Here is a 19149-nt window from a genome sequence, read left to right on the forward strand (position 1 = left end):
CGGCTCGGTCGATGCACTGGCAGAAGCTTCCCTCGCAGCTCGCCTTGCCCTTGCCTCGGTTGCTGCGCTCGCTGGCGACGAGTCGCCGAGACCAGGCCGAAGACGAGTCCGGTCTCGTGCCGCGACGCCCGGCGACCAGCGCTGTCTCGGCCGCCGAGGCCCTCGGAGTACCAGCGCCCGTGGCCCGGACTCGCCGCCGGCCTCGGCCCGCCCCATGAGCGGCCGTCGATGGTTGCCGCCCCGTCCACCTTCCGATCGGGAGGATGGCCGGCCGCGCTCCTGCTGCTGCTGCTGGCGGCCGCTGCCACTCTGGCCGGCTGCTGGTGGATCGCGGTCTCGAAGGCGGTGCCCGCGGTGGCGCGGGCGGCGGTGGTGGTTGCGCCAACAGCGTCGGGTGAGTGCCGCCGTACGTGGTGGTGGTCGCCCTAGCGCCTGCGCGGCACCTTTTGACCTCTCGCTCTTAACCGAAACCAAGAACCGGTCGCTCTCCGGTAGGGCAGGTGCTTCGGAGGTCCAAGGTCGCATCGTGCGGCTGCCACCCCACCACCATATGACGTCAGCAGGGGGGTCGTTGCTCGGAGTGGACGGCCATTCGTGGCCGTGCCGCGGCTTAAAGGACCATTATTTTTCTTCTGGGCGTGAGGCGATGACGTGATAAGTGCTTGCTTCCGAGTTTAGCGGTGCGCTCCATCGTGGGAGGCGCATTTTGGAGCCTTCGAGGTTCTTTTCAAGCACATAACAGCTTTTGAAAAATGCGGATATCGAATTTCTTGCGCGGGTTTGTTGGCGAAAGCTCGTACACCGTAAGCCTGCATAATTTGTTCGGCGTTTGCGATCAATTAAAACGCGCGTGTTTATGCTGATATACGTTATATTCTACTGTTCTTCGCATAGCTCCTTCCTCTGCTTCAGATACTAGCGCTAGGAAATCGTCCGCCATTTCGCTACCGTCAGAGCAGCCCAGCAAACAAACACGCTGTGTGAAGCTTAGAATAACAGAGAGCTGAGCTAGTTGGTAAGTATTCATTCTAAAAAGACAGGGCGTGCAAACACGGACACAAGAAAGAAGTCAGGACACCACAAACGCCGTTTGTGGTGTCCTGACTTCTTTCTTGTGTCCGTGTTTGCACGCCCTGTCTTTTTGGAATGAAGGCTGTGTGAGTTTTCATCCTTTCTTTCTCACACTTTCTTGTTGATGCTTTCCTCAGCTCTCCAGTTAAATGTTAGCTTGTGTTATAGGCACTTCCATAGATAAATAGACATGGAATATATATATATATATATATATATATATATATACACACACACGATAGCCTGCTTGAAGCAGTAGCAGGTAAGGACGAGCCCGGTACAATAACGCCTTCGAGAACATTGTATACGCTCGGGTTGCGTATGTAGCATACGCCCCGCGTATTACATAATCGAGCCAGTAGGATTCGGAGGCAGCTGTCTATTGCTCAGATGCGAAAACTCTCATGATATCGCCATATATTATTCCTTTGCCGAACGACCGCGCGAAGCAATAATTAGCGTATTAGCCCTTCATAATCACTCAACCTGTGATCACCACCCAGCTTCCGCGAAATGAGGTGAGACCCGATTTCACAACTCAGTGGCAGTCACCATGCCTGGGCGACGAAATCTAGAAAGTTTGTATTTTACTGCAGTTGATAAATTGAAGTATACCTCCGAGCTGCAATCTGCATTACCCTAAAAAAACTACGACAGGCATTTAGGGTTCCCAGACGCTCCGTGGACAGAAGACGTCATAGTCAACACCGTGTATCGGCACGGGAGCTGCACTCGAATATTCAGCGGCGGCGATGCTGCATTTTCTGCTTATGTCTTCAACAGCCATTAATCTTCTTTAATTTCCCTGCATTGCCCGGGCACGCGTGCGCACTCTCACTCCATTTAGATAAATCTTTGTTTGTTCCCATGTCTCGAACCGACAGATAAAGGTGGTATCGTAGTGTGTTCCTGCTATAAGATTGAGCTGTACCATCCGCCCTGGTATTTTGGCGGTGAAGGTGGCCGCATTTCGGTGGGGGCGGAATGCAGAAAAGCCTGTGTACTTACATTTTGCTGGTGTTAAAGAACCCCGCGTTGTCAGAATTAGGCAGGACCCCCCCCCCCCCCCCCACTACGGCGTGCCTTATATTCGCGTCGTGGCTTCGGGATCAGATCTTGCTTGTCGACATGTTTCTTTTGAATTGTACCGACAGCTGAAGCGTGTATATAATGTGGTGGTATAGCTTCGAGTTTTATCACGTGTTTTTTCTCCATGACTTTAAATGTAGCATGCGTAAGTTTGAGCGCATGCACAAATTCATGAATTAAAGCAAGCATTCGGAACTTCCTAATACGGAGGCTGCTTCACTACCGGCGGATAATAACGTACTGCGAAAAAATTCCGGTAAATGCCATGCGTTGGGGGACTCAATTTCATGCAAAACCGTCAACGTCTTTGCGTAAATTCAGTTGATGTGTGCACATCGTGAGATTACCGTACCTATAAGCTATATACACCGGTGTGTAAATGGTAGCTTACGGTCCGAAGTAACGCCGGAACTCACGTTACAGCGCACGTACAGCACGTTACAGCTAAAACCGAAGCAGCGTTCGTTGGCGTATTCTTGCGGAGAAGGGCAGCGCTAGGCTATCGGTTGTTGAGTCTTAGTAATGCATATAAGATGTATATTACACTATTATAAAGCGTGTAGCTAACACTGAACCCCCCCCCCCCCCCAATTGGCCTTAGAAAATACACCACCACCACAACTGACGTCAAGCAACCGTTAACCGTTCATCACGCGACTGCAGTAAAATACGGACTTTGTAGATTTTGTCTCCAAGGCAAATACACAGCCGCTGAGTTGTGAAATCGGGCCTCTGCTCATTTCGCGGAAGATGGGTGGTAATCCCAAGTTGACTGATTATGAAGAGGTAATTCGCGCAAAAGATCGTGATGTGTCTTGTTTATTTTTTCCGCACTTCTAGCGCTTCTAGCAAAGAAATATATTATTCCTTTGTCGTTCGACAAAGGAATAATATATAAGCAATATCACAATATTTTTCGCATATTAGCAATCGACAGCTGCCACCGAGTCCTACTGGCTCGATTAACGTAAAACGCGGGGCATATGCTGAATACAATGTTCCCGAAGGCGTTGTTGTCGCGGGCTCGTCCTTCCCTACTACTGCTTCAAGCAGGCTATGGTATTTCTCTTTTGCGTGCCTATTTATCGTGGGAAGTGCCTATAATAAGAGCTAACATTTAATTGGAGAGCTGAGGAAGGCATCAACAAAAAAGTGCGAGAAAGAAACGATGAAAACTTATACACAGTGCGATTGTCAGCTGGGTAGCTGTGACGGTTGCGAAATCGTGGACGATTTAATAACATTAGTAGCTGAAACAGAGGAAGGAGCTGTGTGAAGAACTGTAGAACACAACATATGACCAGCATTGTGTCGCGCCGTGGCCGCATTGCTTAGCAAAGCCCAAGATTTATCTCACAGAGTGGCATGAAACAATAGCGTCCAAATAGACGAGTGCACAGTGCAGTGTGGTGTAGTTTGGTGGGGAGCGCGCTTTCGGACAAGCACAAGATTGCGGCTAGTATAATCTCCAACCAGTCTACTTCGCCGGTAGCTATTTCATGCTTACATCTACTCTCGATTACAGGAGAGCCTGCCGTTCTTTTGATCATCTCAGGTTTTTTCTATGTGCACTAAATCTAGGTACTCGTGTATTTTCGTATTTCGCCTACATCCGAATGTCGCAGCCGTGGCCGGTAATGGAACTTGCGCCTTTTCGCTTATCAGCACAATTAACACATCACTCGCTGAGCTACCACAATGGTTAAGATATCCTAATGCGTCTTGTCCTAGAGCGACCTCTACTTGTACCGTACATGATGTGTTGTCCGTCTCTGCAATTTTGCAGTGTGTTCACACTACTTCGATACACAAATGACGGGAGGTGTTACCCGCAACAGACGATTAAGAAAGGTGCAGTGAAGGGTTCGAGAACGATTTATTTCTACCCGTTGTTCATCGCCCGCTGGCCAAACGTTTGCATTTCAAGTTCTGCCTCCATGGATAAACAGTTCAGCTGGTATTTCTACCCATGAGATCAGCCTCAGCAGCGATAACGCCGGCGCCGCACAGCTATTGTAGGGAGCACGCGCCGGTGTTGGGCACGTCTGAAAGGTCAATGTACGCGCTGTCACCTGTGTGAAAGCGTCATGCTCAAAGAACTCGGGGCGCCTCGGCCACGCAGTGATCCGTAAACTTAGTTGATCACCATGAAATAAGCCTGGGCCTTCTGAAAGAAGAATACTTGAGAATTATCTTTGCGAGGCCCGATTAGTGCGAATTGGTATATGTTCTTTAATTTACGGGATCAATAAAAGAAACAAAGAGCTGAGGATGAAAGAAAGGGAAGCAAGAGGTCAGACGCTGTATGTCAACAGCTTTTTATTTTTTCTAAATAGTTGGACCCCATAGATGTTGAACAACTCACACAGCAACTCAATTTAATTTAGTAGAGGTGTCAGTGTAGTGGTGCTAGGTGATTCTTCGGTGTGGGGTTTCGCATGCAGATTATCATCTCGAAGTGACTGCGTGAATGAGAGATCGTGTAGACACTTAGTCATTTATCCAACCATCTGGTCCACTATTTTGTAAACAGGATTAGTGCAGATTCAATTGTACCAAGCGCTGGTGGAATTAAAAGTCGCACAGTCCCTTATGCGGTCGCCTAACACGACTCGAAGGCGAAAGCCATCTTCTTCTTTCCTTCTCAGTCGACTGTATCATCAAACAAACAAAAATAACTAAAAAAATCAAACATGTGCTCTGCTAGCATAATACTTATCATGACCTAACCACATGACTAGTTACAGTATACCATTAAACGGCAGTAAGTACAATGATGTGTGAGACCTCAGTGCTAGAGCATGCTAATTAGCTTCAGAGTTGGTTTGTTAGAACATACGTTGCAATAATGTATTCGATTAAACTCAGTATGCGTGTGATTTATACAAAATAGTGCTCGTAGTCGTATTCCTAGAGAAACCACTTCGTGTGCTTCGAAGCTACCGCTCATAAAAAGATTTGAGCGCTCATGGTCGGCTTTCACGAAAGTTGAAATGTTCTGGCGCTATGCATTTGATGTTCGTGCCACATGTAGTGTAGTGCGAAAATGATTCTTTTTGTTGGAATAACGCCCGAGCTATCTCAGAGTACGCATGCTACTTCTGGGAGCTTCAGTCCTGAAGTTTCATTAAAACTTTCATGTGCTGAAAATTATGCTTGACTATATTTGTTGGGTTAAATCAAACGTTTACCAGTGTTGTTTTCTGGGCAAGTTGGTATATGATGAGTTTCTAGCAGGTTTCAAACACGATCACAAGAAAGGAAACGCACAGGACAAGGCTGGAGTTACAACTCAGTTTTAAGTCTAGCTTTGTCCTGTGCGTTCCTTTCTTGTGCTCGTGTTTGAAACCTGCTGGAACTCTTCACTAAATAAAACGTACAAGCGTACCCGTTAAACTTTATACTTTGCGGGAAAATAGCGGCATTGTCCGGGAAACGGAGCATTCCATCAACGAGAACGCGTGTTCTAAGCATACAGGGAGTCCAAGTAATGTTGGTAAAAGTAGGCACCGCTTAAACTAGCAAAAAGGCGGCTTTGTTGAAACTCTTTACTGTGGTCCGCGCGACAATAACCCGCATTATACAACGCTTTTATTTTTATAGAACGTTTTTTTTTATTTGGACTTGAAGTGTCTGATACGACCGCAGTCTTCTCGGTTCATCTAAACTTTAGGGCTGCTCTGTTTTCATCCTGACAGTTCCCGCGTCAAGACAGAAAATTGCGGCCCATTTGTGGTAGCATGCGAAAACACCCAGCATTTATTGAATACATGAGTGACGCAGGGCACGTTTGACACGCTCGTACATGAACTACGTTTAACAACGTACATGCGTACACGACCTACAGCGACATACAAGCCTAACGTCTTACGTCGTTAAGATGTTAGGAGGTCAGGTAAGACGAAGGACGTCCCCACAGGGCAATCACTGCGATAATTCTGACGCCGTCACAGTCCGTCACCCTTGCGTGGTACGCGAGATTACTGTCACAGCTGCTTGTCCAAGTCCGTTTCTCTTCAACACCTAAGTAGTGCCTTCGTCGCCCTCAGCAGCGATGTCTTTTGTCGACGACACGTAAGAATGGTTTGTTCAGACATTGGTCTATTGTCAAGGTGCGCTAGGTCGGACGCCAGGGACTGTCTTGGAACATTACATCCCGGACATTCGCACAGAATGCGCTGTTATGGGCTGTCTTTCCCTCTCTCTTTCCTCTCCATCTTTCAATCTCCCTCATCCTGTTCCCATGTGTAGGCTAGCAAACTAGTTGTCCTAAACAGGTTACCGTCCCTGTCGTTCTTAAGTCTGCTATTTCTTCTCTCCCTCCGACGCGTCAGTGGAGCACGTCGTCATAGAGTGCGCGCAATACAAAGAACAGCGTACTCAACGGCGTGATCGATCGAATGTATTCTCAGCACACGATCTCTCACGCTGAGCAAACTGCCTGGACCATGGCCACGCCCTGACAGCCAGATGCGTGCAGTGATCTCTTCGCGATCTTTTAGTGGACGCACAGCCATAGAAATGTGTTTAACTGAAATTGTTTTATCACTTTGACATACTGTGGCGTTAATCAATATATCGCGCGGCTCTTTTGTTTGTAAGCGCATGAAAAACATTTGTGTAGAATTTTCGTAGTAATCTGGATGTTTTGCAGTTTCTCCACTTATTGTATACTACAGGTTGTATGTGTCCGTATTGCTATTGATCATTAAGGCGAAAGTCGTAGATACCTCGAACGCAAAAGTAAGCGTCGGCGTCTACACGAACGATGCAAAAAAGTCACGTGTTTACAGATGAAGGCGACATGATATTACGGATCCATTAAAACTTGTGACGTCATTATGAAGTCACATTGCATGATATCATCAAATAACATCGTCGCTTGGTGGGTTGGTTCCAGAGGCAGTACAACAAAACCTGAGGTGCAGAAAACTGCAACGAGAGGAGGGGGGGGGGGGGGGGGGGGAGGGAGTATCAATATAATCGAGAATCAATCGATCAATACAATCGGAAATTAAAATGTATTTCGCCTTCGAGTCGTCTTAGGTGATTGCATAAGGGACCGTAGGACTTTTTCATTCTTTTTATTCTTTTCCGTTTCTTAACTTGAAGCAAGAAATTTATGATATTACAATAGCCAGCTGTTATGCGGCCTATATATCAATGTCTCTACATCCAAATAAAAAGATTTACTTACTTTCGCCAAGAAAAATCCAGTATATACAGAGTGGTCGAAACCCTCGTTCGCTCTCGTTCTTTTCGGCAGTCTAGCTCAAGCGGAACTTCACGTAAAAAGTGCTTGATCGGATTTGTGCGTGTCTTGCAGCGGACCGCCCAAGTCGTTGCGCGGCTACTGTTCTCGCGGCCTTGCAGTTTCTTCTGAAGCTCAACGTTTTGTTCGACCACAAAATTGCTCGTTTCTTTCGAGTCCTGCAACGGCTGCACGGTAACACATTCGTCTTGCTTTTATGCGCCAGCAAAATTAAACACCATCGGCTTCATACTTGCAGCTCAAGCAATTTGTGTCTTCGCTGGATGTATTAATAAAGCGATACTGCTATTTTCTACAGGAATGAACCTTCTTAATTTCGGCGCGTTAAGCAAGCTGTCGATACAATGCAACATAGAGCAATGCTTGGTTAGATTGAAAGTAACAGAAAATGAGGACACGGCAAGATGAGAATCCAAAAAGAAGACGGAAGTGATAGAGCAAACGCACAGAGGTTAACCAGAAGGGAAAATCCGGTATCTTACTCTACCCTTAGGATCAAACCAGGACGTGGAGTCTACAATTAATGTCGTGCGAATGTATAGTGGGCACATGATACCAGTGAAAATGTACTAGGAAAGATTTTTTTTTTGTTTCGCTAAATGTAGTAGACGACACTGGATCACCTTGCGCGCGATATCCGCTGTAGAATAAAAAAAGAAATACGGCCTCGCAGGTGGATAAGCTCAAACCCGGACCTTTAAAACGACTCACTGAGGCAGAAAGGCGGCTGCTCTTTAAAGCAGCAAGTGAAGGCAGGTCGAAGGCGTATCGGGCACGCCAAACGAGGAATACGACCATTTAAAGGTGGCAGAACATATAACGTCTGAGCACAGTTTCCCAACAGAGATGTTCAACGAGTCTAAAAAAAGCTGGAAAGTGAGATGCGTTTAAAGAAGGTGTTCTTTGAATGATGCGGCCTTACCGTAAATGCCAGGTACAATAAACTGATGCCGCTGTGGCTTGACAGAAATACGAACGCGTGCGTGTTCTCGCACTCACACACACACACACACACACACACACACACACACACACACACACACACACACGTGCGCGCGCGCACGCACGCACACGCACTCAGAAAAAGCAGCACACGTGCAATTACAAAATGCAGCCCTCGTCCAAGCCCCAGTGTCAGTTGAATTGGCCCCTGAAGTGCCTGTAGGGATGCCTTCTTTTGCCTGACGCATAAAAAGTTTGTAGCAAAAATGCCATGCATGGTTGCGGCGCGCAATCTCAGTGGTTATCCCACTAAAATGCCAAGTGCACATTGCTCCACCGGCACGGTCTCAAGTCCGAGTGCAAGCAGTTGTACAAAACCTTCCGTTTTCACTCCTGCTGTGGCAATGCTGAAGCTCAGTGCTACGAGGTAGCCTGTCGACAACAAAAAATCACAGCATATCCACGGGGTGAATGATGATGAGTGGGCCGAAGCTACGGAGGGAATCATCTGTAAACCGTGAAACTCTTCTGTGAAATGCGCCCAGTACATAATATAAAGAGTGTGAAACATCGTGTATATATTAAACATCAAACTTTTATTGTACTGTTGGTTTACGTGGTCCCTTCATTATCACTTGTGATCGGTGAAATGCAAGGAAGAAGTCCGCTCCCGAGCGAAAGAGCGCCAAGAGCGACCGCATTCCCCGCTCGCCCTGTGCGAATTAAAGGCAAGGCTAGAGGAAGACAGGACGCGCGTTCCACGACGCGAGGTCGGTAGCATGCCCAACGAAAGCCAACGGAACGCGATCGTGCAAGTGCTCCGGCTTCGCATCGCCTCATGGTTCCATTTAGCGTCCCAAAACCAAATATATTGCTCAAGGTGTGCCTTGCGTTTTTCGTAGAAATAATTTCTTTATCATGTACATTAAGACGAAAAATTGAAAGCTCACTAGAGTGTATCGCCCGCAAAGTATGTCTTTTAGTGTGATTTAACTCTCGTACGGCAGGGTCCTCGCGCCGTTGCCGGTCCACCTCGCCCGTTGACGATCGGGCGAGGTGGCTACGTATAACTACTACTACTACACTTTAAGAAAAACATCTGGCGTTCTTTCGTTCTGCTTTTACAAAACATCTGGCGTCTTTCGTTGGTTTATTTCATCAATCAACGGCGTTTTGAACAAAATTTTCATTGTTTAATCACGCACAGGAGAAATCTCACCAGGCACTACCTTGGAGGTAAACAATGGCTGCTAATGGCAATGAGAGACAGAAGAAGTCGGCTTTTAGCTAACACTTACACTTCTACTTCTACTAACGTTTCCTACTGGAACATGCCAATGGCTGCTAATGGGGAATGAGAGACAGAAGAATTCGGCTTTTAGTTAACGCGCACGCTGCGAATTTTTTATTGTTCAACAACGCACAGGAGAAATCTCCCACCGGCACCACCTTGGAGGTCAAAGCGTAAGACTTGTTACTCACTACTACGACCACGACGACTACGAGGGACGAACGGGTGCCGCCTTAAGGAGCTTCGCCCCTAAAAACTTTAGGCGGCCTTCATGTTCCATCTAAGTGCATTTAATGGCGCTAGCTCCAAGCGTTGTGTGGCATTCCGTTCACTTGGGTAGATTTAGAGATGATGATGATGATTTCCTTTATGCATGGCTTCAAAGAAGACAGTTCTGTATTGGGTATGTGCCAGGCCCCGCAGCCAGGAATTTTTTTCGGGTGGGGCCCACTTGTTGAAAACCTTGACTATTTGAGAAAAACACCTATTTTCTGTATTTATTTTTGGTAAAATATTCCCCTCCATCTAAATTTCGGGGGAATGGGGGGCTACTGGCGTAGTATGCCTGGTATGTGCGATCTTGATGGTGCGTACCCACAAGAAAAAGGTGTGTTCTTGCACTCCGGCACTTCTTTGTTTGAAACAAGGAGATGAATGAATGAATGAATGAATGAATGAATGAATGAATGAATGAATGAATGAATGAACTCAATTATTTTAAGCGCACTCGACGAGTGGAGCTCTGTGGGGCCTCCTAGATGAACTTGGGCAGTGCGCCGTCGCGGTTCCGAAGAGAATTGCGGAGGCTACGTATAAAGACGCCCATGGTTGAAGCGCGTGGAACTCCGCCAGGTGCCACAGCGATCCCAGCTCTTGACAAGAAAACCGTCTGCTCTTTCGCTGAGCTTATTCAATTAAGTTTTATTAATTATCCTGAACTTTAATGGGACCTTCACCTAACTAAACTGATGCTCTGATAATATGCAACTCCTAAATTAAGCGATCATCTCCCTTTTATATGAAGTTTTATTTTTTAATGGGGTGGTTTCATAACATTCGAATCCATAGACAAGAGAGGGCAAAGTTTCATCGCAGCCTCCCCCCCCTCGCCTCCCGTTGGTTGAGTCCAAGGGACAACATACTTCACAATGGATGAAAAAAAAAATGAAAATGAAACGATGGCGTGCTTCTCACAATGGCCTGCGCTTGGTCCCTGGCTTTCCTGAAGTAAAGATAGGAAGTGAACAATTCTTGGAATGCAACATCAGGGGCCTTCGGCCGCCATCATCGCCCAAAACCTGCGCGTGGCCGTAACTGCGTAAATTTATGGGGCAGACATTGCGACCCCCTCCTAGCTGATCAGGCGAGGGGGGCTGCCCCCCTCGCGCGCACGTTTGTGTTCGAGCCAATGCTCAACTTCCGGTTGGCGGGGGTGACTTCCGGTGTGCTCCTTGATGAACTTAATGCCGCTAGGTGCTAGCGCTATAAGACGTGCTGCCGTGTGCACTTGACGACGAACATGAATGATCGTAGACGGCTTAGAGGAACGGAGATATGGACAGACATGACGGGCACACAGCGTGAGACTTGTTTCTAGATTTAACTGCTGTCTCAGTAAAATAAGCGTCGCTTTGAGTACACCTTCTGTTACTCCATATTTTGCCGCAATATTGACGATCATTGCCGATTGCAAATAGAGAAGCCAAAAAATCCACTACTGTCGGCGATGCACCTAGCCCTGGAGCAGCAGGCATGCTCCAGTACCAATATTACACAGTCGGTGACGAGTGTCACCGGGGCATCTCCGCCATTTAATTTTCTACCGTCTTCGCTGGCCGCCCCTTGACTGTATTGCCACGCCCACTTCTTGTCCTATTTTGATGTTTTTTGGGTTTGACCAGCAAGGGCGGTTATCAACGCTCGACGCTGCCCGCGAAGCAGTGTTCGAGAGACTTCTCGATTGTAGTAGATCGTTTTGTTAAGATTTCGCGCCGCACGCGAATGTTCCAGCTTTATCGAGAGATAACGCCGCCACCAGCGATATCGCTGGAAAGTTCCATAGCACCTGTATAAAAACCGACGCACTTGACCGCTTGTCAGTTGATCGACGGACGACGTCCTGTTCGCCGCTATCATTGTACAGCGTGTATTGCTGTAGTTCTAGTTCTCATTTTCCGGCCACAAGTTCGGCCAAATAAACAGTTTCATTCTGCAAACGCCGACTGCTGTCTTCGTCGACTTCACGACCACGTGACAGTATGACTGAATTAAGGCATCGCTTCGTCCATTGGAGCAATCGGCGTCACCGTGAAGTGCAGTAAATTGGTATCCGTTAGATGTGTTTGATAATTATGTACCAACTTGAAACCGAAACTACACTGAGTTTTGGGTATCCAGTAGCAGAAGCGTTACCTTCTTTCTTCGGATTCACCAAATAGAGTGAAGCAAGCTAAGATGCAGTAGGGTCTATAAAAAACAACACAGACAACTTATCTACAGGGTAACCTTGGGAAATGAACAGTGGCAATTGGTAAGGAATAAAGAATATTTTTTGAGCAGCGCATATGGAAGACAGTGTCCTTCTGGCGTGCTGCAGTGCTCGCAGCCGACTCCATAATCGGCTTTAGTGGAGCTTTTTATGTCACCCCACGAATAAAAACGAGTAACACTGCCTTCGAGGTGTTATAATGCCAGCCCAGATGCGCGCTTGTGACGACAGATTAGACTTTACTGCACTTCTGTATTATACACACGCGGCCGAAGCAGCATGATGAAAGGTTAATATATAAATGATGATACGAGTACTATCAATTTCGCTAGACTAATTACGAGCAATAGCACAATGCCTTCAAAGTATAGAGCGTGTTTCAGGGATTGTGTCCGAAAATAATCAAGAATAAGGGAAATGGGATATTTGCTCTCTGCCGTCATCAGTACTTTTTCTGTAGCGGCAAACACCCTGGGACGACAATAGAGTTCACTGAAATAAATCATATATTTATGAGAAACATAACTCCCTGATACTTTAAAGCATTTTCGTAATTGAGAATAGCATGTAGCCTGATTTCTTCTTCGCTATCTCAAGAGACTCCCGTGTAGTATCTCGGAATATCACAGCATCGACATGCGGGTTGTTCCACGAAAGAAAGGGAAATGCCACGATGAAGATTTATTGCAATAGTTGATGAGCATCATTTTTCAGCTGTTAGTGCTATAATGCATCAAAGCGATGACGTACACAATAATAAAAATCCTTCAGATCCCACGCATTGCGGGAATCGGTTTCACGCGAAGCTGTCAGCTATGTCTCTGCCTCTTTTTTGGCTTTGAGCCAAGCGTTACGAGGTGGAAAGATGTGCTATTGCAAATGGACTAGTTGTGTGCACATCGTGGGCCTGGACTACCGCCAGGCTAGTCCAGGCACGTGGACTACCCTGGCGTTTGAAGTATACTAACTTATAGGCTGACATAATGCCAGCCCCCACGTGCTGACGAAAAAAACCGATGCACGGACGTCAGTTTTATCGAAACGAAGTGCGCGCTACGGTGCATCATACGTAACATTCCTTAGCCAATTCCTCCGGGGTCAACCAACGCTTGAATATAGCTTGCTGGATCGTAGAAGTACATATGTAATGTTCATTAGACTGTTATCAAAGTGGAGCCAATACTGGAACCACAATTCACGTTAACCCGAGATGAAGCTTGCATCACGGCAGTGGGTGTGTAATTTTTATTACCTTGTTATAAATTAGATAGCCTGCACTGGAACCACATCGCCCGTTGCACCGACATGACGCCTACATAGGATCTCTTCCAAAGCAGTTTCCAAACGTGGCGTGGCCCTGAGGTAGAATATTTGGCTGCCACGCAGAGTGCCTGGGTTCGGTTCCTGCAGGGATCTTGCTTTCCTTTTTTTTCCATTAGCTGAGTCAACGTGGCCGATGCCGCATTTTCTTAACGGTATGCGTTTAATTTATTACCAATCTCTGTTCTCGCCGTTCGTGGCTAGATATTAGCTGTGAATACCCTGTGGCGCATACCTGCACATCGCGACCCGTGGTGTACAGGCATATACCACACGTGACTAGTGGAAAGGGTTTCATGACGTACGTGACAGGATTTCCCCGTTATTTAGATCACGACCAGGCAACTTTTGCCATACCACACGCCCTCCCATGCCAATTTTGGCATATACCAATTTAAGAAGGCCACTACGAGATCACCCAGACGTTATAATTATATCTGGTCATCTACGTGCCAAAGCCACAATATGATTATGAGGCAGGCATTATTAGAACTTTCTGGAAATTTTGACCGTCCGGTGTTCTTTACCGTGCAGTGACATCGCACAGTACACGGGCCTCTGGCATTTCACCTCCATCGAAATGCGAACAGACGCGGCCGGAATTCTACCCGCGACCATCAGGTTAGCAGCGGATAACCGTAACCGTTACACCACCGCGGCGGACCCACTCAGATGTAGGCGGATAGATAGATAGATAGATAGATAGATAGATAGATAGATAGATAGATAGATAGATAGATAGATAGATAGATAGATAGATAGATAGATAGATAGATAGATAGATAGATAGATAGATAGATAGATAGATAGATAGATAGATAGATAGATAGATAGATAGATAGATAGATAGAAACGCTCAAAGTGCCTCTAGTTCGCTAAGAAATGCTTCGCATTGACAGGGACACCAAAGATAAAAACGATTTTTCTCGTATTAGTAAAATAGTTTTCACAATTGCAAAGTGACCACTCTTTCCTCGAGAAGAAAACGCGCATAAAGAAAATGCGAGTGCAGACGCCATTTGAAAATTCCCGCACCAAACGCCATGACGTCATAGATTTTGACGGTGTCTACTCGGTCTTACGTGGCTCCTATTTGGTAAAAATGAAGTACATTGTCACGCACGCACAACGTCACGCACGCATATACCGGCGCGAAGTTTAAAAATGAAACTTTGACCTTGATTTCCTCCACCATTAATAAACGTAGGACGGTGAAATTAACGGCATTAGAGTTCTTCGAGTACAAGTCATCAATCTAAACTGATTATTCGTTTCACTTTAGTGTGCCTTCAAATCTTACGGTCACCACTTTTAAAGAAATCTGCGGACGAGGTAAGGTAAACAGGAGAAGCACCACTGATGTAGAACGAAGCAATGCTGCGTAACAATGTGTATTGGCTGCAGCCGTGGGTAAACCCTTTGGCGCACCTTAGCGGCACCTTGGGCTCTCTGCAGATTGCTGCTTAACCGTGCAATGCGAGAACAATGAACAGCGACTCGGCTAGACTAGGATACCTCTGAGCGTCAACAGCGTCCCATTCATTGCATTCGCTTAAGAAACAGGTTAAACGGGGCAATCGTAACGCGCTCGAAAGCTGACCGCACGTGCTGCGACTGCTCGTTTATCGACCTGATCTACACCAATCTTTTAGAACCCACACCACATCCTGAAGTCGCTCTATCCGGTATCGTTGCTGACCACAGCTGTGTTTGCGGATGCCTGCGGTGTCTATTTTTATACCCTTTAAAGGCGTAGCCGTTCTTGTTCTGACGCGTTGCGTGCCTTGGCTGACATGCGATGCAATACGCTCTCGCATAAATTCAGGACACGAGGTCAAAGAGGCAAGGAAAGAAGACAGCAGACAAGCGCTGGGCAGGAACAAAAAAAAAAAAAGCAAGTTGAAAAGAAAGAAACTAAACTCTCGAAAAGTACGAGCTGGATCCGGGCATAAAAGCGAAGTCTCTCACTCGCCGGAGATCCAGCGTCCTGAAACCAAACTTTTGAAACCAGATGTCGAAACAGAGAGGCTTATTTTTCATCTAGTTAAGAATAAACGCCGCGACGCTCAACCTGTCAGAATCAGGAAGGCCTCAATAGAGATAGGCCGTGTACCACGCCAATGTCGTTATAGGTTGGATAACTTGCATGATTCGTGAGGAGAGTAGCGTACTACATACAGCTGGAGGTTTGCCTCATTCGGCACCATTTCCTCGGCTGAGAAATTTCGCTTACGACGTCTCTTTTTGTGCTCGCCGACGCTGCGAGTGGTCTTAACTTCACGCATCCTTGCTCACGCTTTCAAAGGTTGCTGACCACCTTGTTGACCGGTGCTTGCCGCCTGCTGACATCTCTTTTCTTATACTGCCACGCAGGGGTCGTCTAAATAAGCTTTATAAAAGTGCTTTCATGGGTATCCGAAGCTTCACGTCGAATTCTGGCGTATACTTCATGTGGAAAGTCTATGGGGGCCTCGAAGAGACTTGGTCATATCGTAGAGTGAGGCCTTGCGCGGATAGAGGTGTTTAGATTAAGAATGCGTCGTATTTGCGTTGGACTAATGCGCTGTTGTTCACTCAACAACTCAAGAGGCCCAACAATAAATAATACGCCAAGGTATACGCAGCAGTGGCAATATAATATCTGGGGTTTAACGGCAGTTGTGGCAAGAATACGAGCGAATAAGTTTTGGAAAGAACGAAGCTACGGATTTCGTTCAGTGCCTTTCTGTATTTGCAGTATATTTATTTATTGAGTTGAAGGAACAATATAGGTCTGTGTGCTTAAACTTTATGAGTGGGGCCGTGCATGTGAGTGATCGAGAGAGTAAGAAAGCGTGAAAATAGAGCAAAGTTTTTTCACCCCAGCAAAGTCATCGAATTACTAGGATGCACAGGCTCGATTTGTCTCTTTTCTTCATTGCTGGAAAAACATAACTGAAAACATGTAGATATGATGTGAAGGAAATCGGCATTTAAACGTTAAGTTACTGGCGTTTTCTGAAGGTTTTTGGCAATGCTTCTTCGTATATCACGTGCTGAAGCTAGAAATTCATTACTGGTTTTACTCAGTACGAACAAAATATACGTCGCGCCCGCCTTACACAAATAAAAACTATCTTTGCGCCACCCCCTATTTGCAAAAACCATAATCCTACAAGATGGCCAAATCTCCTCTAATCTGGAATCTATTAAGACATTTTTTTGAACAAGTATAAATTATCATAATCTGCAGAGTCACGATCTGAAGACTGCACGGTCAGGTCGTGTTCAGTCATGACACAAGACGACACACCGTACGACATGGGCTAATTAGAACGTGCGCATACACCGACCGATTTAATTCGGTCGCCTTATAGAGAAAATTTCAATGCTTATTTGAATAACCTTCTACTTCGTAAGATAAACTGACTCGCTTTTAACGCTTTCGCGTTAGAAGCGAGTCAGTTTGGCTCGCTTTTGACTCGCTTTTAACTGACTGTCTCGCATTTAGCTAACTTAAACTGACTTTTAACTAACATAAACTAACTATAACTAACTTTACCCGAGTGACTCTTAACTGTCTAAAAATGACTCGCTTTTAACGCTCTCGCGTTAAAAGCGAGTCATTTTTGCTTGTGCTCACTCGGCAGAACTAAACTCGTCTTAGGTTTATCAACTGATGCAATAGAGACAACCATTCAGGTGGGTCCTTCTGCTGCGAAAATTGGACAAGTGTTACGCTCTTGTAAAACGAGAAGGCGAAAGCCTGGCTGCACTGACAACTTCGGACTTAGTTCTCCGCGCTCATGTAATAAAAAATGAGCCGCAACAAGCAATGCACATGTTATGCATTTAAATAGGTTCTTTGAACACGACCTGCGAATACTTTTTGGGAAGGTTTTTTTTTTTTTTGAGTGGTGTGCAGGCTTTAGCGATGTACCCACTACGCATCTGTAAGGCAACAGGCACACGTATCCAGCTGCACACTTTGTTGATGCTGTGCCTGATGATGATGACGAATTATGGTTGAGCCCACTCTAATAGGTGGGAAGCTATAAACCACTCACTCGTTATGCAGTTTGCATGGCGTGAGGGCTGTTTATATTCTACGGTTCTGCAGTACTACCACACTAAACGGGGCTCTTTGACCGACGTCACGCCTGTATAGGATCTTCATCCGAAGCAGTTTCAAGTACTGCGTGGTAGAACACTTAACTGCCACGCAGGAACACGGCGACTATATAGTGTCTCACGTTCGCAAAGACTAGCTGCGCTTGTTTACAGAAGAAAATGCGCCGATGCCGTCCCCTCTTAGAGCGTTATGAAATATGTGTTTTCCTAAGGCTACGGAAGATGTCTTTAATTCCTAGCAGCGAGCCCGACTCCCGTCTTATTTTTTTTCTCGGCCATAATATGTGCCGTATGAGGAATTCCGTAGCCATTCCGCGAAGGTGCAACTATTGTCTACGCCAAATGTTTCAGGCGGCCTACTATCAGTATTTAGTGCTTATGCATAAAAATGATCGTGCATTCTAACAGTAGCACAATCGAAGCAGGGGCTATTTTGTTTGCAAGCCAATATCTCGGACGTACGCTGGGGTAACTAAAGTTCTGTTTATAAACTATTGAAACGTGCTAGGGGACGTTGCAGATCTTGTTGGCGCATAGGTCAACCGCTACGAACACTTCACAGACTGAAGCATGGGTCGCTGCCTAGGCGTAAAATATATTGAAACCAATTTCATTACGGTGACATAAAGAAAAGGGTTATTTATTATGAAGAGCCACAAAAAAAGGTAATGTTGGCTTGCATGGACGCTGTTGGCGAGCGAAACCGGAAGGCAGAAATGTACGAACAGAAATGCCCACGCCCTCGTATAACGTCCCTCATTATATTTGGCATTAGCCTAAGCGCTGTCGCTGTGCTCACTAAAGCTGGGGTGATTACTTTTTGTTGTTGTTGCTTGACGACTGCGGTGAAAGAGGGCAGTCTGGAAAAGAAGTACGGTCGTTGCAGTTAATTGTTATTGTTATTGCCGTTGCGTGTCTCGCCAATTATATTTGGAAATGTTTCTGCGTGCCTTCCTTGTAGTAGCCTCAGAGCGCTTCCCGATCGTGAGTGCGGCCAGTAATGAGGCACCGATTACCTCATTTTCCGTGGTGATATTAATATATGAAGATGCGAGTGGCAAGGAGTTGTTCCCACGGGTGTCTTTGCTTGAACTGCGCTATTAGAGATTTTCTGGTCAGCACAACAATAACAAAGAAAAGAAAATCTTGCCGCATATTGCTCTTCACTAACGCCAAGCATAACCTTTTCATTGGGAGACATTGCAATTACGATTGCGAGATAGACGGAGATAAAGAAATAGCAAACATCAGCTTAGAACTACTTAGGCTAGCATTAAAAAAAAAAACAGAACAAACCAAAACGTATAGGTGAAAATAAATGTGGCGGCTCACAATTCGGCGGGTGAAAGGAAATTTCTCTTGACGCCTTAGTTTGGAGCTTAGAAACCATAGAACTAATTGCCCGCTCAAAAGTTGCGTTTTTGCGTCCTTCTGATTTCTTTTCACGTATTTCCCAAATAGCAGTTGAAAATGTTCACGCTGTTACGTTCACTATCATTACATTATACTTTACTATTTGAAGGTTCACACTTCTTTTGTGTCTTGCTGTGTTCTTTCTATGTAACT

General features: G+C 46.0%; 1 protein-coding gene across 1 annotated transcript in view; it reads left to right on the forward strand.

The window, feature by feature from the left end:
- Positions 1 to 228: 228 nt before the first annotated feature.
- LOC119395726 (pancreatic triacylglycerol lipase) overlaps positions 229 to 19149 on the forward strand; it is a 48414-nt gene continuing 29493 nt past the window's right edge. Inside the window, exon 1 of the mRNA XM_037662736.2 lies at positions 229 to 394. Within this exon, the coding sequence (XP_037518664.1) occupies positions 229 to 394 (166 nt within the window). The remainder of the gene's footprint in view (positions 395 to 19149) is intronic.

Source organism: Rhipicephalus sanguineus, chromosome 6 (genome assembly GCF_013339695.2).
Source record: "Rhipicephalus sanguineus isolate Rsan-2018 chromosome 6, BIME_Rsan_1.4, whole genome shotgun sequence".
Taxonomy (NCBI): domain Eukaryota; kingdom Metazoa; phylum Arthropoda; class Arachnida; order Ixodida; family Ixodidae; genus Rhipicephalus; species Rhipicephalus sanguineus.